At 48.1% G+C, this 23,534-nt stretch overlaps 1 protein-coding gene across 1 annotated transcript in view; it reads left to right on the forward strand.

The window, feature by feature from the left end:
* Positions 1-4,609: 4,609 nt before the first annotated feature.
* Positions 4,610-23,534, forward strand: part of LOC139060313 (thromboxane-A synthase-like) — a 58,584-nt gene continuing 39,659 nt past the window's right edge. Inside the window, exon 1 of the mRNA XM_070539415.1 lies at positions 4,610-4,889. Coding sequence (XP_070395516.1) covers positions 4,610-4,889 — 280 coding nt within the window. The remainder of the gene's footprint in view (positions 4,890-23,534) is intronic.

Below are 23,534 nucleotides of genomic sequence, written 5' to 3' on the forward strand. Positions count from 1 at the left end.
CCGTTGCCTCGATCGAACAGAACCCGGGAGAAACATTCCTCTGCTGAATTCACACGGCACATGCTACATACGGCGTACGACATACGGCACAAGACTAGAAAGACCTTCCCGCCCACATCGCCGTGCTAACAGATTGCACCCAGTTTCACACAGCCATATAGAGTCATTACTTAACCTGTTAACGAAAAACCAATTTATCTTTTGGCCCAACCCTCATGTCATAATCATTCCTCTGAGACCCTTTAGGCATGAAGAGAAATTAAAAAAAAAATGTCGAAACCAAGGAATAGCCTGCGATCGCAGTTATACGGATCCTCTAGACGCGTTCGCGCCGTCGTAGTCACCGTGCTCTCGCTCACGTCACAGCTCATGCAGGCAACCGGTTTCACTCTGCCCACGCTGTCGGGCGCATGCGCAGCCTGAGAGCCGTCAGTTGGAGTTTTCGGGACATGCTGCGTGTGCCAGGGTGAAGGGCGAGCATGCAAGGGCAAGCCGGGAAGGCTGATAACTGCTGGAGGCCATGGCCCAGTTTTGCAGGCACGATGCACTCGCGAGTGTCTGTTCAAGTTTCTACTGTTTTCGCTATTTTCCACGTGCGCGGTTCGTGCCGTGGTCACGCTACCCGAGTTTTTTGGGACGTGGCCCTCGCGTGCCACCACCTGACGTCCCGATTTTCCTCGTTTCCTTCGGGATTTATTGAGAAAGCACGCCCACTTACCACCTTTCTCGGCGTCTCCACGGCAGTAAGCAAAATCCGTTATGCTGCTAGTTGCGTCGCTATAAGTGATTGGTTTGCGGCTGGCCAAAGAAAGTGGGTCACGAACCCATTCGGTTGGCGGCCGTGCATTCCTGAGGCTTTTTGTAAAGTTTGCCGCTCGCGACATTCTGACGCATTTTAAGAAGATAGCGATAGCTTTATGGGCCCTGTTGGGTTGCGACCACGGCGTAAGCGGCGTCGAGCGTGAGTTGGCCGTGAGCGATACGTCTCTACAAATTACAGCTCGGCGCGAACCGAGTTTCTACCAATCACAGAGCGGTGCGCGCCGCTTGGTTTCTACCAATCATAGCGCGGCTAGCCGCGTTTCTACCATCCGCGGCAGCGGCGGCGCCGGCCGGCTGGGGGAAAAAAGACGAGAACCAGAAAGCTCGTTTTCGTGTTTTCGTTCATAGCTTCACCGCAAGTGTTTTCCGGTAAATATTACGGTTGCATAAGCTGCAGTTGAGGGGAAGCGTGAGAAGCAGTCAGAAGTCCTTTAATCCTATCGCGTTCTCCTCTTGAAGGCCTAGCTTAAGCGTGTCCCAAGTTTTTTTTTTTCCACAACTGGGAAACACTAATTTGCAGGCACGGTCGTTCTTGCGTGATTTACGTAGTGCCATTTTGTGTTTCCAAATATGCAAAGCTGGTGAAAGGTCCTTTAATGGCTCGCCTATAGCTTGCGCTCGAATCCGGTACGAAGGTTGTGCGTAGTCGTCATTCTTATGGAATATGGGTTGTGACTGCAGTACTCCCTCATTTATCCCCAAACACACGCGCATCACTTACCTTATTAACCATAATTACGCGTTGTCTGCGCAACTACCGGATCGAAAAAGACGATTCATCCTGGGAAGAAAACCTTGGTGTTGTCTGTCCTTGGGAGGTAAAAGGCCATCAGGATGCAGGCACCGTCACAGTTTCTTTCACTGAGAAAATGCTTATTTTTTTTTAAGCGGTATCGGCGTATACGTCACTAACTTTGCAATGGGCAAGGAAAGCAGACTGGCTACATCCAAACGGATAAATAAACAAAAGTCGACGCTAAGAAAGTGCGTTATGAGTGAAATTCGAGTGCCAAAGACCGAGTGGTCTGTCCTAAAGTGGCATTTCGATCCGGTTGGGTGATCGACTAAGCAATTATTGAATATAGTTCCGAGGTGTTTGTGCACCCATGAACTCGGCAACGGTGTAGCATTGCCTTACACCGCTGCGGTAAAATAGCCCAAGGACGGGTAGTGGAGAGCTTATGGACTTCTCTGCTTTAATAGAGGCCACCCAAAATTATAATCCCTAAGATGGCGGGCCACGGCCCTAAATCAAGCCGCACCCATGCTAATTCGGACCCTCTTACAATCCTTCAGTGGAATTACCGAGTATTTCGGGCCCGCTCTAAGCGGGCTTCTCTCCTGGCTCCACCTAGAAACCTATTCCGAATTACCCGCGGTAGTGGCTCTCCAGGAGCCAGGCGAGCACGCCGCCCTTACAAATTATACACACCGCAATATGCGTGCACCGAAATTATACCGCCAACTTGGTGGATCTATAAGGCGACCCGCCTTACACGTACGCCATGGTGACCCTCCTCCCACTTAGGAATCAGGACCCATCCATACACATTCTTAACATTTGCAGTTCACCTAAACTGCCCAACATAACTTACACCGACATCTTCAGCAAATCACGCGCGGCGGCAGGCAAGGAACCACTTGTCATAGTAGGTGACTTTAATGCCCCCAGCCCCCATTGGGGTTACCATCGGGAGAAGCGGCGCGGTAGAAAATTGGCGGAATTCGTTTCTACCATGGGCATTACCCTCCTGACGGACCCTGCAGACCCAACACGCATTGGCAACTCTGTGACTCGCGACACATGTCCCGACCTCACACTGATCAAAAACATGAGACACGCAGATTGGCTCAACACCGAGGAAACCCTCGGCAGTGACCACTGCATTGTCCTCACCACAATCCGAGCACACCCCCTTACCCGTCCTTACCAACAGGCAAAACTCCCCAACTGGACTAAGTTCCGATCAGAGTATACCCATTCGATCCCCATAACCACCAGGGCTACTCCACCTGGTCTCAACACCTCGTGTCGTCCCTTCGTCACACCGAGCAGACGGTTCACTTCTCAGACGCGACACCTGCAGTGGACAACCACCTTCTGCACCTCTGGGAGGCTCGGCACAGCCTAGTCCTCCGACGACGCCGACTGAAACACAACCGAAAACTCAAACTACGAATCGCAGCCCTCACACAAGAAGCGGACGAGTACGCGGCCCAGCTCGCCGTTTCTAGCTGGGTGGAACGCTGCAACATTGCCGCTACGCAGATGTCAAGTCGTAACACCTGGCGTCTTTTCAGGGCTCTCGTAGACCCTAGCCAAACACGCACAGAAACACAAAACAATAACAGCGTGCACTTTACGCATACGCGGGAGACGCAGAGAAATTGGCTCAAGCTCTCAGAGATAAATATCTCGGTCGCCAATAGGACCCCCTCAGACCGGCGGGCTCCTATGCAGGGACGGAGAACGCTGACCTGGACCGTTGCTTCCAACTCAACGATCTGAAGGCGGCCCTGTCCAAAATGAAACGAGGAACTACGGCAGGCAGGGATCGAGGGACGGTTAGTCTTTTAGTCAACCTCCCTGACTCGGCGTACGTTCACCTCCTCGACTATTTCAATCAGATCTGGGAGGGGCGTGAGCCCCTGCCGATTGATTGGAAAACGGCCTTGGTTACTTTCATAGCCGAACCAGGCAAATCCAATAACATTGAAAATCTCAGACCCCATTCCTTAACCTCCTGTGTGGGGAAGCTTATGGAATGCATGGTCCGGGATAGGCTCTCTGAATACCTGGAAGCCCAACACACCTTTGCGCACACCATGTGCGGTTTTCGCCCACATCGCTCTTCACAGGACATTCTCCTGCGACTACACCAAGACGTTATTGAACCAGTTGAACACCCCAGTGATGAAAGTAGCCCTCGCCTTAGACCTCAAGGGAGCTTTCGATAACCTCACTTATGACGTCATTCTTACCCACCTCTCACAGACAAACTGTGGGCATAATGCTTTCAGGTATGTTCGCCAATTCCTCATGGAATGGCAGACATACCTCTGTATTCAAGACTAGGAGCATGGCCCGTACCCCCTCGTTACGCGAGGAACACCACAAGGAGTGGTGGTCTCCTCTCCTGTTCAACATTTCCATGGCTCACCTCCCCCCATTGCTCAATGACGTCCCAGGCGTGCAGTACGCTATGTAGCTGACGACATCACGCTATGGGCAACCCATGGATCTCTTGGCAGCATCGAGACCTGCCTGCAAACAAGCAGTGTCGGTAGTAGACGACTACGCCCGCAGCTGCGGTCTCCAATGCTCACCTGCCAAATCAGAATACGTGAATCTTCGCCCCAAACCAAAGGACACCGCACAAATTGAACTTTCCCTGCGTACAAGTCCTATCCCGGAACGTGATGAAATAAGAGTTCTTGGGCTCTTCATCCACACACACCGCAAAATCGACACCCCCCTGCGTAAACTACGTAAAGAGCGGGGCAAGAGGACATGGCAGGGGTGTTTTGGAACCGCGAACACTGTGGGACGACGCGGCGGCTTTTGGCTACCTCGAAGCGGCGGCATTCTTTGACGATGGCGTCGACGGTAGAAACGTCGTTATAGAGGAGCGAATTGAAGGCGTCGTCCGCGATGCCTTTTAGGATATGGCCCACCTTGTCAACCCCGGTCATGTGCTCGTCGACTTTCCGGCAAAGCGCGAGCACTTCCTGTATGTAGGAGCCATACGATTCAGTTGACGATTCAGTAGGGGATCAGGTGGGCCGTATGGTCCGCCGGGTTTCGAATAAACGGGGAGACCTCCGGAGCAGGGATGCTGTGCGCCTGGCCAACACTTTCGTGACCAGCCGAATCCTGTGTTCGACCCCCTACCTGCGTCTGCGTAAATGCGACGAGAATACACTCGACTGCATACTCCGCAAAATCTACAAACGTGCCCTTGACCTCCCCATCTCGACATCTAACCAACATCTCGCAGACCTGGGCATGGCAAACACATACGGGGAACTTAAAGAAGCTCGTCTCAACAACCAGTACCTGCGACTTGGTTCGTCGTAAGCTGGGAGAGACTTCCTACACCGTTTACACATATCCTACACATACACGGTAGCAGAGCGGATGACCATCCCTGAGGACTGGCGTGGCACCCTGATCATTCCGCCTCTGCACCGAAACATGACTGAGTCCCCCACGATGGTAGGCGTATAGCGCTGGCTAACGCCCTACAGCAACGCTGTAGCTCTCGCACGGGGGTCTTCTACACGGACCCATCCAGCCCGCATCACGGCGGATGGTATACGGCCGCTGTCGTTTACCAAAACGTACTTGACAGGCGTCCTTTACAAGGGCTCACTTTTCGAGCACCCGAAATCACACACGCGGAGGAAGTTGCCATAGCACTTGCCGCAGCGGACCCCACATCTCGGATCATCATTACCGACTTGCGGGCTGCGTGCCAAAATCTCATCCGAGGTTGCATCACTGAACACGCAGCCCAAATTGTTAAACGATGCTACTAAATCGCCCGAACCCGCGTACAATCACCTGGACCCCTGGTCATACCGGGCTAGGTGGAAACGAGGCTCCCGATGCCTCAGCCCGCGCACTAAATAACCAGAATCCACCTTGCCCTCCATCGCCTGATGTTCCAGCACCCAATCCGGCTACATCCTTCGAAGAAATCATGGCCCAGTACAAATGGCACAGGCTCATTTTCCCACCCCCGGCATCAGGCCTAAACAAAACGGACTAGCGCTGGCTCCTCCGTCTCTACACCAACACGGTATTGTGTCCAGCAATACCCAAACACTTCAACCCGGCATTCTCCGAGACCTGCCCACACTGTGACGATCCGCTCGCGGATCCCTTCCACATGGTGTGGGCCTGCCCCTCAAACCCGTCGGTCCCCCACACCCCTTCGCATTCCCCCCTACCCGAGAAAGCTGGCAGGCTGCCCTGCTCAGCTGCTCGAACCTGGAGGATCAACGTGCCCTAGTGGCCTGAGAGCATGCTGCAGCAGAAGCCACATGGGTCCCGGACTAGGGACTCCTCCTAGATTCTGTGAGTGGCCGGCTCTTAAAGCCGTCCACAACTCTCTCCTTTAATTACTTTACAGTTTTACAGTTTTTCACCACCACCACCACAGCGCGCAAAAGAGGGGCTTAGGAGCAAAACGCTGCGTGTGCTACCGGTCCGCCATACTGTTTCGACGGCTTTTTATGTATACTGTGAATTATGTTTCCTTCCCGTCGCAATATAATCATACTCGTAATTAAAGTAGTTTCGGTTACATTCGAAGCCACCAGCGAAGTGGAATACACTTGATTACTGCAATAATACTTCTGCGTGATTGTCTGGTTGAGCTCTGCGCCCACAGATGGTGCCACCGATCCGGGCACTCACGTATACGCCTCCAGTAGCCCATTATCTCGCAAACAGTAATGTTGAATTCCAATGGCGGGGTCGGAGCAGCCGACAGACTCCGCGAGCGAGCACTCGACTCTGGCGTAGAGCAACGCCTCCAAATCCGCGAGTGGAACACAACCTGCGCCGCCGGAGCAAAGCGGAAGCGGAACTTCTATCGCAGAATTACCCAGGATACCTTGTGTGTTGTCATTTCCTTCCGCTGTGTGCTCCCAGCACCGACGCACCGATCACTTGTCTCTTCAGCGCCACTCGCCTGTTTTTTTTTTTTGAAGTGCGGAATGGATATCTTGCCAAGCTTGCAGCAGCTTTTGCTTCCTCGCGAGTCGTGACTGGTGGCGCCTCCCAGCTGACAAAAGTGGTGAAGGAAATACGGCACGCAGAGTTCCGATCCACTCCACCGATTTTGGCGGATCATCTTTTTCTGCTCCACGTAGTGACTCCCGCTCTGAATCCACTCCGACTCTCTCATTGGAACATTTTACTCCCGCCCTCACTGTGTCATTGGAACAAACTTGCTCCGAAACGAGCAGAAAAACTTGCTCCGACTCCACCATTGGAATTCAACATAAGAAATTTGGGTGCAAAATAAAGCTCTCTATCGTCAAGTAGTCGTCCGGCCACGAGCTAATCACCACCTTCAACGTCGCCCCCCAAAATTAAAAAATGTGCTCTCCATCACCATGAAAATTGAACTGAAGTTCCTGCAGCAATGCGCAGTTGGCAGCCTGACAGGCTGAGGACCTTGGCAATTTGTTTAGGTTGATTTGACTACCATGTTAATTTTGACCACCTGTGGTACACCTAAATCTAAGTGTAGACATGAATGCAAAAAGGCGAGCGTTTTCTGCATTGCACAAGAGAGCCGCCACGAATCAAATCCGTGACCTGGTTCGCAGCAGCGTAAACAGCGCAATCACTCAAACACCGCAGTGAGTTGCGTCCTATTAGCGATCCCAAGGGTAATAGCATAAAAACAGTAATGCCAATAATGCAGTCATTGTGATATCAGCATATCATATATTTCGTTGCCCTTATTCTTTGTTGTGCAGTGCTGCGGTAGTGTGGCGACATAGCGCATCTTGCAATTGCATTCGGGATATTTACAATAAATGCTATATCGTTCCCGTTGACGTTGTATCATGGGTATTTTGTGAATGATTTTGCAAATGATTTTGTCTTTTGTGTATGATCTGTTTTTTTGTGAATGATTTCCGCACACGTTATACCCTTAGCATTTGCCCTCACCTCTTTCGCACATGTTAGCGTAAAGTGTGGCCAACAAACAACGTCAAAAAAAAAGTAAAACCCCCGTTTACAACAGAAATTTAACCCTGAACAATAATACGTGCGACGACGAAGCAACCTAGGTCACAAAAGATCCAATATCTGTCTACTGTAGGTAGTTAAAGTATCACTTGGCAGGATGGCAAGGCTCGTAGGATCCACAAATCAAATCCTTGATTTTTTTTCCTTACATGCACTCTTGAACAGTTATTGGCTATCCATGTGTCGCTGCGATTTCCTGCGATATTTGACAGCACTGACGCAGGCGTGCATATCTTTCTCCGCGAATCGGCAGAGCGACAAACTTAGGTTCTAGCAGTGCGCGTCAAGCTAACGTCGTGTCACGACTTGTGTCACTACTCTCCTAGCAAAGTTTTATGCAGCTGCTGATTAGTGCGTCTGGTACAAAGTAGTTGAAGCCCTTCCAGGTCCATTCGAATACCTTCAATAACTTCACCGGAATCTTAGGAAGCTTTGCTTACAGAAGAACGCTCGACGGTAAGCTCTGGAGTTGCATATATATGTAGGCCAAGGGTCACTGTTCTACGCAGTTTTGGTGTTAGTCATGACGTTCGCTTCTATAGACTGAAATTGAGATTGTCCGATTACGTCAACACAACTGTGTAATCTTCATCCATGCCGGGGCAGAGCTAGATACAGGACAAAAGGCCACGTTGTGTTAATTTCGCATTGTGTGAAGTGGTTGTCGAGAAACTTTGGAGGGTGGCGCCATTGTCAGCATTTCTTTTCTCACGAGATTTCAGGAGACTTGCGTCATGAGACTTGCGTCAGGAGAATTGCCTTCATACTACAAAAGAGCATCTAGGCGGTGCTTTACCTTGAACACTTATCCCAACTTCGGGCAGTATTTCAACCGACATAAATGAAGAATGATAGGTAACTGTGCATTAGTAAATTACGCTTCAGCTCTTACTGTGAGGTAAAGTTTTGCAAACCATAAAAAACACAAAACAACGAAGGACGGGTATGAAAGACGCCCCAGAAGTGGACACAACTGCTCGTCATGACGTCACAAGATTCGTGAACAGGGTTCAAATATGTAATAAAATTTGAGGAAACTCCATCTAAGGAAAAATAATACTTGGATGTATTAGAAATCTTCACAGACGCACAAATATACAGCGAATAACAGATAAAAATATCACTATAAGGTGGGCATACGAAAAAGAAAAACATATATGCAGCACTCACTTCTTCTCGTATCGCACAGAAAATTTAACATGGCATTAGACCCGCCGCGGTCGCCCAGTGGCCATGGTGTTGCGCTGCTCAGGTCGAGGTCACGGGTTCATCACGGCAGCCGAATCCGCATTTCCATTGGGGTGAACTACATAAACGCTTGTCCATTTAGATTTAGGTGCACCTTAAAGAACCCCAGATGGTCAAAATTATTACGGTTTCCCTCATAATCAGAGGCGCTATAACGTAAAACTATAGCAACTTGTTTTTCTGCCAAACTCCTGACGTCAGGTTTACGTAACTGCCGACGCAAGCATCGGGCGTTGACTCGCAGCGTTGTTTGACAGTCCAATCAACCGTTCTCCTGGTTTATGGGAGTTTATCTTTGTTTGCTTTAAAAGCGAATATCATTGCCTATCTTGACTGGTGTTTTTCTTATCCAATTGGTTGACAAGACACGAGGAGCCCGCATACATGGAGAAGGTATCGGAGGGGCCAAGTTAGCGGAGTGAAAGCACCTAACCGGATAAGGAGCTTGTTGCCGGCGTCAGCGATTGGTCCTCTTCCCCTTGCTTACCAGCGCGACAGCGAGCAACGGAAGGTTAGAAATGCCGCTAAAACTGATCCTCAACGAATATGAATTAACAGAGCGATGTCGTATACGTGGTCGAAAGGGCTCGACAACGTTATACTGCTGCGCAATTTTTTACAGCGAAGCTATTTATTGCTAGGTTCTGGCGCATCTCCTCTCCGTGGACCTAGAGCAACAATTTTTCATGCGTGGGGCGATCCCGAAGATAGTGCAATGCCGGGTCAAACCACGGTGGAGGTGAGGCAGCCGTTAAACACTTCTTATACGTGGGCCGATCCCGAAGATAGTGCAGTACCAGGCCGACTCGCGGTAGGGGTGAAGCAGGCGCTCAGCAGTACCCATATGTGTGCCGATCCCGAAGATAGTGCAAAGCCGGGCCGACCCGCGGCGGAGATGCAGTTCGCCATTAAAGGGCTCACATGCACTGCTTCGCTGGTCATCCTTCTTCGGAGAGCGAAAGGGCACTGACTTTTTTTTATATTATGCGCAAATAAATCGCTCTCCCCTACAGCTCCTAGTAGCGAGCCATAATTTCTACCTTGCGGAACGGGGCAGTCTCCGGCTATACCGGGAAAAAATATGTTGTTTTGTTCGACGTATTAATTCATCTCTAATGCGTGCCGTCACTTTTACGCGATCAGTTTTATGGGTTTTGTGACCTCGCGTGAGACACACGCGAAGTGAGCGCGGCCAAAAAAAAAAACATAGCGAAAGAGGGGCAGATTCGGAAATAGTTTTTTTTTCCTTCGATATAATCATGTATAATCAGCGCGTATACGTCATATCAGATGGGGAATATTCCCGGTTTTCGTAATGTCGCGTGACAGAGAGGAAAAGTCAGTGTGACCCCCAGAAATGTTTAACCAATCGTGAAGGGCTGATTGCAGAAATGGAATAGAAACAGTTTGGAATAGCTTTAGGTCATAGCCCCCAAGGTCGTGTTTCCCGCGCGTAAAGCCCCTAACTTTAATTTGATTATAGTGGCATTTCATGCGTTCCTTTGTGTAAAGCCCATAGCGGAAGCACCGAAGGAATTCCCCACGGGAAATGGCTAATTCACGCAAGGCTTTCGAAAGGGTTTCTCCTCAACTCTTTCTTTTTTCATGGTGGCGTGCACTTTCACGCGGCGAACGGCTACCGGCCTCGCTGAACTCGCAAGCTCATAAACGATGCACTCGTGCACCTCGAACGGAATGGCGTCGCGAGGAGCGAGCGCGCTGAACTGAACCTCAACTTTGCCTTCGCTAAACACGCGCGAGTGCCTATTATAGCCACGGAGGGGTAGGAGACAACGCTGGCGCTTAGCGTGACAAACGCAACCCACCAATGTGAGTCACTGCCACTGTGTTCCGCAGATTTGACTGCTGGACACTGCGGCCGCATTCCGACTGGGGTGGAACACAAAAAAGAAAGCCAAAAAAAGAAAGGATGGTCGTGTGCCGTGCTTTAGGCACACCTCAAAGAAACCACGGTGCAAAATTAATCCGGAGCCAACTACTACACGGCGTCACGCACTGTGCAGTTTCGGGACGTCGAACTATTTACAGCTGTTCCCTACGAAACATTCCCGCCACTCTAAACATTTTTACGCCTTTATGGGCGTACAACGCGTTTTTGGCTGTCTTAAGGCAAATACCTTCGCGTTTAAGGGGCAAGATCAAAACGTTGGTGAGGACCAATCAAGTTTTCATGTTTGTCAACTTTTCGTGGCAAGCGAAACTTATGATAGCTGCGAAAGACGACCCGGACACTGCTTGAAATAAACTTTCAAGGATATCACGGTCAAGTTCTCTTGTCAGATATTTATCTGCGCTCAAGGTGGTCAGAATTATTACACAGTCTTCAGCTGCGCTTTTTCTCATCGCGCGTGCAGCTAGAAATTTGCTGTCGTGTGCTATAAAAATTTGTATGGCCTTAAAGGTAGGGTCCTTGGGTGAAGGCAATGCCCGTAAGAATGTAAACATTTTTCAGAGTTTACTGATGTGCTGCATGAATCTATGGGAAGAAGGAATTTCATGAGCATCCATTTTGAAACGGCGTCGTGGCCAGTGTCAACAATCACGTTATGTTCACCTTTTCACTGCGTTCATTCTCGATTCTCCAGCTCCGCGGTTCCTGTTGACGAACCATGAAATCGTAAGCCATCGTAGCCCCTTAAAAAAATAGGTAATGTGTTTTTTTTTGTGTGCTGTGGCGTTTCCTATCTTCAGGCCACCTAGCAGGCTTCCAGATGTGTATTACTTTTCACCTCACCAGAGTCAGTAGAGCACCTTTCCATTTCACTTTAAAATTCACACTGGCTCGATGAACGTCGTGCAATCATGAATTACCCCTTTCCTTAATATACCTGTTGAAAATGAGTCACGGACGACCCATGAGCGTCGGACCCGACTTCAGGGCTCCGGGCGCCATTGCACTTCCGCCCACGTTCAGTCGCCGAGCGTATGCGTGCGTAAGAAGGTTCTTTAGCACTTACGAAGTTGCTGCGCCATCTAGAAGCGAAGTCTCGGTGTAGACTTTCTCATATGGCCCAATGGTTGGACCATCGGGACGCTGTGCTGAGGGAATCGGGCACGAAACAAATGTTCGGACCAACTTAAGTAAATGGGTATATAAAAAAATTGATTACGTCCACGATGCAGTATTGCAGTATTGAGCCTCGGTCTACCGAGTAACGTAGTCATGTCCTCCAACCATTAGGCCACAACCGCGCGTATGCTTTTATCGTGATAACGCCAACTAACTCTTTGAGATGATCGACTCGTGTTGATAGTGATGATGATTTTTTCCATACTATAGTACAAGTCCGCAGCGCGGTATTGGCCGTGAAGCGGATGGTACATATCGTGTCAACGCCAACTTGCTCTTTGAGATGATCGCTGCGTGTTTGTGATGATGATTATTTTCCCATTATGGCGCATATCACCATACCAAAATTGGCCAACAAGTGGACGGTACATTTAAAATAAATACGAAAAAAACGAGGAAATGCTGGGCAATATAAGACTTGTCACATCGCGCATCACGGGTGCGTGAAAGCACATGAACGCGCGCGCCAGTTTCCTTTACGCCAAAGACGCAGGAGTGAATCAACAAAATTATAACATTTCATTACCCGGTTCCCCAAAAAATTTCCCTTCACATTGATTCGAAAATGTTCGGAGAGAGCCTGAGCAGCCGTCGCCGCGCTGTTCCGTATGAAGTCCAAGGGCGATGACATTAACCCCGCGCGCCGTATGCTGTATGTGCGAGTGAAAGTGTGCGAGGGTGAACCGACGATGGCGGCTCAATCTCGCCCGTACAAGGGAGGAAAGCGGGGAGGAAAGCGCCGTCTTCCGTCGCGCACGATGCACCGGGAGGAGGGGAGGGGGTGTGGCGTTCTACTTCGGCGGCTGCTGTGTATGGCGCGGCCACGCAGGCTTTATCTTGAAAGCGATCTGCAATGTGAACCGACGATAGCGGCTCAATCTCGCCCGAGCAAGAGAGGAGAGCGGGGAGGAAGGGCCGTCTTCCGTCGCGCACAAGGCACCGGGGGGAGGGTAGGGGGTGTGGCGTTGTACTTCAGCGGATGAGCGGATGCTGTGTATGGCGCGGCCACGCGGGCTTTATCTTCAAAGCGATCTGCAATGGGAACAGAGTTAGGGCGTCTAGGCGCACCGGGGGCAAATAGTTTCGTGTGCTCTGTGTTCTCGATGCTTAGTTCGCGTTGAAGCGAGAGGCAGCACGAAAGTGAATTCGCTCGCTCCTGATGCCGTGCTTACTATCCCCAGCGTTTTGTAAGCGAGTTCCCGCGGCCATCGAGTGTGATGCGCTGATGGTTGGTCGTGCGCGCATGACACCGTGCTTGTTCATTTAGTTAGTAGGCGAATATTTATAAGGCCGATAAAAATACTATCCTTCGTACAGCTGTCTACTAGTTTGCCATCGTAATCGATCTTCACCTTTTGGGCGAAAGTGCGACTTTTTTAAGGAGAATCACGTGGCCAACTAACAATTATTTCTAATGATATGGATAGCCTATGCCTAGAGAATGAATATGTTGCTGTATGTTCACCTCGCTTACAATAGCTTTGCGTGCTTTTTTGACCCTGAAAAGCCTACAGGCTTCAGTGACCCCTTCAGCAGAGTCTTTTATCAATGGCGTGTGAAATGCACGTGAACGATGTGTGTCTCAGTATTGCTTCTCTTCCTAGCAAGCAATGCTAATGACTCATGGAAAAAAAGACTGCTAATAATTTACAACATTTATTTGGAATGGAAGCATCGCCACTTGCATGCAGAGGTCATCAATAGACATTATTCACAGTAAAAAAAAAATCGAAAAAGAAGAGAGGCTGCAGCTTCGTCGGAAAGGGGAGGCAGTATTAGTGATATCGAAGTATAAGACTATTACACGAAGGGAGATTACACCACCGAGAAACGCCAGATTCTTTGGGGTGCAGGAGGACTCAGGCTGGGAAACGGAGCTGTGCTAGGGGTCTTTCCCACACTCTTAATACTTGTTTTTGAAATAAAAGTGTGTTCTCTCTGTGTCTCAAACTATAAGGTCTTGTAAATACTCATATAAGGCCGTTACTTCAGTGAACAATTCTACCAGGTCATATAAAGTTTCTCCAAATGCAACTGTCTATATATATATATATATATATATATATATATATATATATATATATATATATATATATATATATATATATATATATATATATATATATCGCCAGTACCTGTGCCCATTAAACTAAGTTTCTGCGTATGGTCTACCCCCTTCACCATCTAACCCAAAAAAAGAACATTACTTGAACACTCATAGGCGCAACTGCGTAGAAGGCAAATGCATTTTTTGGCACATTTTAAGCACAACTCTTTCGAATGCTATGATTTTGGCATTACTTGTACACATAAGGGCCTTCAGCATTGACCGACTTCAATTTGGTTATTGCAATTTGCGCCTTCAATTGATAAACGAAAGCGTACAATGGCATGTGTCGATTAGCTATTCAATCTACCGTAATTTATTGTGCAACTAATGCTCCTCCTTTGCACAAGCTGAAGAAGAGAACTGACGATGCCACACAGCTCCTGGTGTAAGTCACCATGATAGCGCTTTCAAATCGCTTATTTTCGGCATAAGCTATGCTGCACCTCTGGCGTTACCTTTCACCCGACCGTAATACGAGTCTTCTCGTCATGGAGCCCGTCGTGCCGCGAACACTCTTAACATGCAGTGCGCTCACCCTGTCGTAAATCTTGATCTAAAACTTCCTGTTCCTGGCACAATGAAATGAAAGCCCCGGAAGTCTTTTTTTAAAGGTGCAGCATAAACTAAATGATTTGTGAAAGAAATATCCCGTCCGTTCCCCCCGCGGTCAAATGCTCGTTGTGCATACATACATACATACATACATACATACATACATACATACATACATACATACATACATACATACATACACACACACACACACACACACACACACATACACACATACATACATACATACATACATACATACATACATACATACATACATACATACATACATACATACATACATACATACATACATACATACATACATACATACATACATACATACATACATACATGCATGCATGCATGCATGCATGCATACATACATACATACATACATACATACATACATACATACATACATACATACATACATACATACATACATACATACATACATACATACATACATACATACATACATACATACATACATACATACATACATGCATGCATGCATACATACATACATACATACATGCATACATGCATACATGCATACATGCATACATACATACATACATACATACATACATACATACATACATACATACATGCTTAGGAGCAAGGCAAGCATAGAGTTCTTGTAATGGTACATAGAGGAAAATATGGCGTCATCGTCTATGTGAGTTTTCTAAAGGGCACTGTGCCGCTTTGGGAACACTGGGAGGTGAGTGTGCGGATCTTTATCTCGAACATCATGGCTTGCCCTAAAACATGGTCATAGCTGCACAGATAAAGCTTTCCTAACATAATATCGTTGTAAAAAGTTTCTATTTATTAGTACATCTGCCAATAGAAGTTACTCACTTACCGTATATAAACTAGCGAGGAAAACAGAAAAAGCAGACGAAAACTTGCCGCACGGGAAGCGCAGACCTCGTAGCTTTTCCTCCAACGTTGTACGTTTCATATAGTTCTGCAATACTCACGGAACGAAAATCGACAGTAGGACAAATAGTGGGACAGTGGCGACAGTCGTGACAGCCGGATCTGTGGTGAGCCACACACTCGCTCGCCGGCGTCCCGAGGCTGTGATCCTTTTCCAATAAACCCTCTCACGCTCGCGGTGTACCACAATGCGACACCTTGCTCCAAGGGGCCAACACGGGTAACCTCGCTCCATGTACTGGCGGCCTAGCAGACGCTGTGGCACCGTGGCGCTGCATGTATGGGTTCAGGCGAGGCAGACGCTTAGAGGATGGATGGATGGATGGATGCGAAACTTTAATAAGGTCCTGAGGTACGCGACTCAGCGCGCTGCGGGCCGCTCCCACGTTGGGACAGTCAGGCCTTGCCCGACCGCCGCATCGTGGGCCCTCTGGACAGCCCACAATTGCGCCCCGGCATCGGGGCTCTTGATAGCGGAGAGCCACTTGTCCTCGTTGATTTGTTCTGTGCCTCGTAACGAGGGGCAACGCCAGAGCATATGGTCTAGGCTAGCGATGTCATTGCAGTGCCTGCAAGAACTAGTGGCATAGGTGTCGGGATAAATTTTGTGGAATACAGCCGGGTTGGGACATGAGCCTGTTTGCAATAATCTGAGGGCCAATGCCTGCGCTCTATTTAACTTCTTGTGTGGAAGGGGAAAGTCTCTCCTGCCGAGATAAAAGTGCTGCGCAATTTCGTTGTATGTGGTCGGTTGATCCCTGTTCTCCACCGCCGCGGGCCGGCGTTGGGATTCTCCATGGTCGCGGAAAGTGAGACCTCGCGCCTTGGAGTGGGCCAGCTCGTTGAGGTTTGTGGGGCCTCCCATGATGGATCCCGTGTGAGCGGGGAACCACGTGAGAGTGTGGGTGGCGATGCTTTTGCCGTCGAGGATGCGACAGGCTTCCTTACACACGGCGCCAACGCTGAAGGCGCGGATGGCTGCCCTGGAGTCGCTAAAGATATTGGCATGTCCGTCGTCCAGGAGGGCCAAGGCAATGGCCACTTGCTCCGCCGCACGCGAGAGAGGATAAGAAGTTTCTATTAACTCAGTGCACAACATTTCAGTAGCTCAGAATAGACCTTTATCGACAGCATCTCCCGATAATAAAGGAACCTATGACAACTCAGACGGGGAATTGTTATGGGATCTTCTTAAACACAAAGGTATAGAGGGCGGCTTCGGGGAGCTGCTGAGGGAGGTATGTGGAAACAACCGAGGACAAGTTGTGTGGGTAGGTCGAAAAGGTAATATAGTGGCGGGAATCGTCCGAGTATTGCAGCAAAGATGTCTTTTATCTCCATTGTTGTTCACACTTTATGTTAAGGGCATAGAAAAATGACTGGAAGACAGAGAATTAGAGTTTCATTCATCCTACATGTGTGATGGACAAATGACGCAACAGAAGCACCCTGGAATGATGTATGCGGACGACATAGTACTACTAGCGGATGATAAAAGAGATTTACAGACACTTGCGAATATATGTCGCAACGCAGCGACAAATCTACGCCTCAAGTTTAGCAAAGAGAAATCGGGAATTATGATCCTTAATGAAGATACTAGTAATTACGCGGTGTCAATCTAACAGCAATTCATACCCGCAGTCGAGCAATATAAGTACCTAGGCGTGCACAGAAACTAAGGAAAGACTTGCCCAAGCACCCACCAAGAGAATATGAAAATAAAGGGGAAGCGAAATGATGCAATAATTAAACACAGAGCATTGTGGGGCCCCAGTAATTATGAGGTGGTGCGTGGAATCTGGAAAGGAGTAATGGTGCCAGCGCTAACGTCCGCAAATGCCATTCTACGCTTAAAATCAGATATCTTGTCGAAGTTGGAAGTTAACCAAAGAATGGTAGGCCGTTTGGCTTTGGGAGCCCACGCTAAAACCACAAATAAGGTGATGGAGGGTGACATGGTTTGGGACACTTTTGATGTCACAGAAGCACAGAGCAAAAGTAGTTTTGAAGAAAGACTCAGGAACATAGATGAAAATAAGTGGGCGGCTAAAGTGCACAAGTATCTGTACTTGAGAAGCGTGGACACAGAATGAAGGAAAAGGTCAAGAAAGTTGGTAACCAATTACGTAGTAATTGAAAGTGTAGATAGACCAGGAGTCATCGGAAAGAAAGTGAGAGAACGAACGACAGTTAATTGGATGAAAAGAATTGAAACGAAACAGACCATGGAGATTTATAACAATATGAAGAAAAAAATTAGAAAGGAAAATCTGTACCATAACACAAAGGGCAGTGCCTTGCTATTTGGGGCTAAAGGACTAAAGGGCAAAAACATACCGGAGAAAATATTTGTAACTCGGTCAGGTCAGGTATGTGTATGCTGCAAAAAAAAAAAAAAAATCTGCAGACCACAAAGCACATCCTAATGGAATGCGAAGGGATTCGCCCAGCAAGAACCGTAGGTAACGTACACTTTCCAGAAGCGCTTCAGTTTAAAGTGGGCAGAAGCGCCAACCGGTCCGCCGTAGAGACCAGCAAGAGACGTTTAGAGTATTGCTGTAAAAAATGCAGGGAGGACATTCATACCACCGGATCTCTTACATTCATAGTTTGCAGTACAAGGTAGATTTTGAAGGGGAAAAAAAGAATAAGTAAATGTACACAAAAATGTTAGATAAAAAAACATGTATAGCATACCTGGCTAAATCAAGCAGGCTAGGTGACTATTTATCCCCACCCGTTTCAAAGGGACGCCATTAAATCATCATCATCATCAACAACATCATCATCATCATCATGCATCATTACGTGTTTCATTGCGTAAGCAGTTGCATCGAAGCGCAAGTCTTGATGGCTCAATGAACAACGCTTTTGTGTGATTTTTAAAAAAAATGCTTGCGCATTGTTTCAGTAGAGAATGGACTATATAGTGACATACGGAACGGTGCCTTCAGGGCGTCTTGGTTCGCTGAGAACGATGCCAATCGGAAGCCACCACATCAAGACATTCCCATGCATATAACAGCAGCGTAGTGCCAGGTTTGGCAATGTTGTAAGAAACTCCATAAAGTCGAATTCGCGTGACACGCACTTCCTCCGCGTCAACAACGCCGTCCGTAAAAACGCGCTTGCATTCGCATGGCCCGCGCACTGGTCACATTTACATTTTTATGCCCACAGTGTCAAAAAAAAAAGATTGTTTGGTAGAAGCCACGAGGAAGCGAGCGATGTACGTCCAAGTGCGCGTGCCCAACAGCGGTTGAACGCAAACGACCTCTGTAGGTAGACAAATGGGCTCGTAAACCACAGCGTGCGGGACACTTCTGTCAGTTTTATATTCCCAGAGTACACGACCTCAGTTTGATGCGTTTTACAATTATCATTATGATCCATGACAATTTGTTCTCTTTTTTTTGTTCTTTTTTGTGTGTGTGCGTGCTATGGGCTGCTTGCGTTTAAGTCGCTGACCTATTTCTTCAAGCAACTCAGTTATTCGCACTTTCCCGCGGCACCGCCACTTTATCTGCTCCCGCAACATCGCAGTGATGGCGACCCCGAACGAAGTTGTTTCCGTCAAGTTAATCGCCCGTTTAGCCTCACTTTCGTTTGCGAGCCGCATTCTCGACTTTAACCAAGTGCCTTGTGGCCGGTTCTAACAGTTATGTATTTAATGGCCGCTGCTCTGCGCAAACTGAAGTCTTTGCCTGCGCAGAATGTAATACTTCTTACAGACTCGCCGCTAACATTGCGACAACTATGTCGTGGTCTACCGTCCACCAAGTTCCCGCACAATATCCCTATAGCACTCGTGAAAGACATCTGCAGCAAAGACTTTACGTTGAAGATTTAGTGCATTCCCTCTCACGTTGGTAGTAGATGATAATGAAAAAGCTGACACTATTGCATACGCAGTGCTCTTTCATTCCTCTAAAAACAAGGCGCCAAAGATTATTCAAGTTACAAAATCCGACGTCCGCAATCACTTTTCGCCACTTTGGGTTCCACTGCATACACCCTGCTTAACTGAGCGCTTTTGTCGAGAGGAAAAATCACTTCTATATCGAATAAGGATGGGATCTGCTCGTGCACCAACATGGCTAATTAAGGTGGTCCGTACCTCTTCTGCGAAGTCTGCTGCATGTAACGATACAAGAGGCATCGAACGCTTGTTGTGGGCGTGCCCAAAATAACGAGACAATACGAACGCTCTTCTTGAGAACCTACAGAAGAAGGAGACGATCGGCATGCATGCCTGTAACCCTTTGTGTACCCAGAAGGGTCAGTCATAGCTCGCACGGAAGCGTCACATCTTGTTTCACTCCTAAAAAAGACTGGTTTGATGGACATGTGGTAACGTACCGCAGCGACACAGTAAGAGACGCTCAGGCGCAACAATCACCGGCCACGATCGCCGTGCTAAACTTGCCTGTTGCTATAACCCACCACCACGCCACATACACATGTCTACAAATACCTTGTGAGACCCTTTTATGCGAAGCATATTACGAGAGCTCAACCCAGCTCCTCAGGCGCGGCGGTGTCGCCTTGAAACCACGTGACACCGTGACGTCACGACAGAGGAGAAGTGGCTTTGGCTCAACTCTTGCAAGATGGGCTGGGTGGGAATAGAACCAGGGTCTCCGGAGTGTGAGACGGAGACGCTACCACTGAGCCACGAGTACGATGCTTCAAAGCGGTACAAAAGCGCCTCTAGTGAATGCGGTGTTGCCTTAGAAACGAGCTGTTTCTAAGGCTCAGGCGTGCGTCGCTTGCTCAGGCGCACATTTCGTTGCCGCGCCGAACGCTGCGTTGCTCGACGCTCACCGCGTCCAATGCGGGGCGTCCAAGGCGAAGCAGAGTAACGCATGAGTTGTTTCTTCGTCTAGCCGAACCAAATATAGCCAAGCAACAGCAGTTCACCAAGCTAAACAGTGGTTCAACAACTAAAATAAAGGCTAGTATGCTTCGCATCCTGGGCTTAACCTTACCTAAGCCACAGCCATTTTTTATCATGCAGCGCCAAATACGAATAGTTGACGCGCTTAATAGGTGCTTTTCATATGAAAGCTGATCAACGTAGTAGTTCTGCGGAAACCCGCAAGGCGGAGCAATTTGGTGGACCTTTGTAGGTGGACCTTTGTAGCAATTGCTACGAATGGGTGGATGTCTGATTTTCCCTTTATTCATTCGAAAGGTGATCAAGTAGTTCTCTTCATTATTTACTTCGTTCTATCCTTAAAGACGTTTTAAGGCAACACGTGTTGTTGATATGCTAGATTGTATTAATATAAACAAATGGATCTGGGCAAGTCATTCAGTGCGCACAGCCGATAGCCGGCGGTTTATGAGAGTTAAAGAACGGGTGCCAAAAGAAAGGAAACGCAGTCGATGACGGTAGAGAATTAAGTGGATAGATTTGACACCACAGAATGGGTACAGCTGACACGGGTCATTTGAGTGAAGGCACACGGAGTTGGAGATCGCTACCAGAGGTCATTGCCTTACAGTGGCGATAAAGTATGATTATGATTACGATGAGTACAATAGAAAAAATAACCACCAGACCATAGATGTGCTTAGAAAAAAGGACACAGCACGGTCACGGTACAACCACTTCAACAATGCATTTCTCAATGGATGCCGGAACATTGCTAAAGGGAAACATTATAAGACTCGGTAGCTTTCCAGAGTTTGTTTACTACTGCGAGTGTTCCTTGGGACAATCGGCAGGTGGACAATCGTATACGTATATTGTACTCATCGCAAAAGAAGGCTCACAAAGGACGAGCAGTAAAGACCGAACACTGTAACCCAGTTTTACTATAAATTAAGAAAGCATCACGAGATATGACGAAAGCCCCAATGCACACACACAGTCACTCACGCGCACTGCTGCATGCAACAATATACAAATATTAACTAATTAGTAATTGCAGTTATTCAACTTCATAATGTAATTTCATGACAACGTAGGCATGAGTAGGGATAACATACGCCGATATTTTTTTTTTTTGACACCCATTCGAGTGGTTGTGATAGCTAACACTGTCAGTGGATTGCCGCGTGAGCGAAACTACTCACGCTTTTTTTTCTTCTTTTACTTTATTTAATTAGGTGCTTTGACACCCACCGCGGTAGTCTAGTGGCAATGGCATTGCGCTGCTGAGTTTCTCGGTTTCAATGCCGGCCGCGGCGGTCGCATTACGACGGAGGGGGAGGGGGGGGGCAAAAACGCTTGTGAACTGTGCCTCGGGCGCACGTTACAAAACCGCAGACTGTCAAAACTAATCCGAAGCGCCCCACTACAATCAGATCGCGTCTCATAATCAGATCGGGGTTCTGATGTGCAAAACTGCAAAATTGAATTTTTTTTATTCGCCATTTTGGGGTTCTCGTCTTGTAATCCTGCCCCCTCGCGTATACAAAAGCAGTAGACGCGAAAATATCTCGGAAAATCTTCCTTTCGGCGCATTTGCGATGGTCGCGTACACTGAGCCTGCCCCAAATCACGGCGACAGGTGGCATGTGTTGTACACGCCATCTGGCTTCGCCGACATTACGGCGGGCGCTGAGCCCACGCTTCCGACAGAGGAACGGCCCCTCTCGCAACACACGGTAGTGTGCGTTGAGACAGTTGGGTCACTTCCGGCAATAACTCATGCGAACGGGTATTGTTGACTCCATTTCGCCTGTAGTTCCTGAACCGCTCTCGTGAAAATTCCAAATTTTGACACGCGAGTTTCCGGGGGAGTGCAATTTCCTTGATATACCGGGGTGAACTGAATATTTACTTGCAACAATCCCTCAGGCAGAGTTGAATCTAGCAGGGTTAAAATGCCTGTCGTCATTCTTTCTCTCTCTTTTCTTTGTTCTTCTTTTTTCTTTGTTGTTATTGTCCTCTTTCGTCCAAACCACCACGTCGAGATATGCGGGTGCCTACCACTGTCTACCTCAATACCGACGTGCCGTTAATCGGTTGTGCCAGCCGGCTGCCGACGTTTTTCTTATCGTTCCTTGTTTCGTATGGCAGTCTAAATAAAAACAAGTCCTGTATTCCCCAAAAAATAAATCGTAGGCTAGAATTGTTCGTAAGAGAAAATCCCAACCAATCCTGACGCTGGACATACCAGCGAAGGTGGTCGGCCGACGGCAAAAATCACTCGCATACAAGAACCTTTAAGAATGCGGGACCACATTCCCAGGCTACTGATCGGCAGGGCTACCAAATTAAGCGAATACTGGAGAAATGGTTTCAGGTGGCTTCCTGTGCCTGTGCGTATCATGCGGGCTAGCTGCGTTATCGCACTCGTATTCAAAAAAGTTTAAGGGCAAAAAACAAACAAACAAGACTATTAGAAAGGTAAGCAAATAAGTGAAGGCAGCTGCACGTAAATAAAAGTTACGCTTTGTGGATTTTGAAGCTGGTGATCCATGGCAGCACCACTATGACATTGGGTATCTGCTGCGCTTCCAGAAATGCTCCATCACATGATCGCGAAAGGACACGACGTCGTGTTTCAGTGGTTGCCGGGCCATTGCGGTATCTCCGGCAACGACCTCGCTGACGAAGCTCCTAGGAAAGCACACGAGGAAGCAACCCTTGTTTCTGTACCTTCATCGCGGACTGATGCAGCCCAACACTTAAGCAACATAGTGCACCGCATGACATCGGAGAAATGGCCTACACCTGAATTCAGCCAACATCGATTGCATTCCCTCGACCCATCTATGCGACTGCGGCTGTTACATGGGCTTCAGCGAAATGAGAAAACAATGCTGTACCGCTTACGCTTGGGTTCGCATTCATCAATGCACATACGTGTTTGATTGAAACGGCTGATAGCACCGAGTGCAATGCCTGTGGTGTCGAGGGGGCTATGCAACATCTACTGTGCTACGGCCCATCTTTTAAAAATGAAAGGCATGACCTCTACAAAGCTCTAAATCAGTTTGATATAAAACCGTTCACCTTGAACAGGATCTTG

The sequence above is a fragment of the Dermacentor albipictus genome, chromosome 5 (assembly GCF_038994185.2).
Source record: "Dermacentor albipictus isolate Rhodes 1998 colony chromosome 5, USDA_Dalb.pri_finalv2, whole genome shotgun sequence".
Lineage (NCBI taxonomy): Eukaryota > Metazoa > Arthropoda > Arachnida > Ixodida > Ixodidae > Dermacentor > Dermacentor albipictus.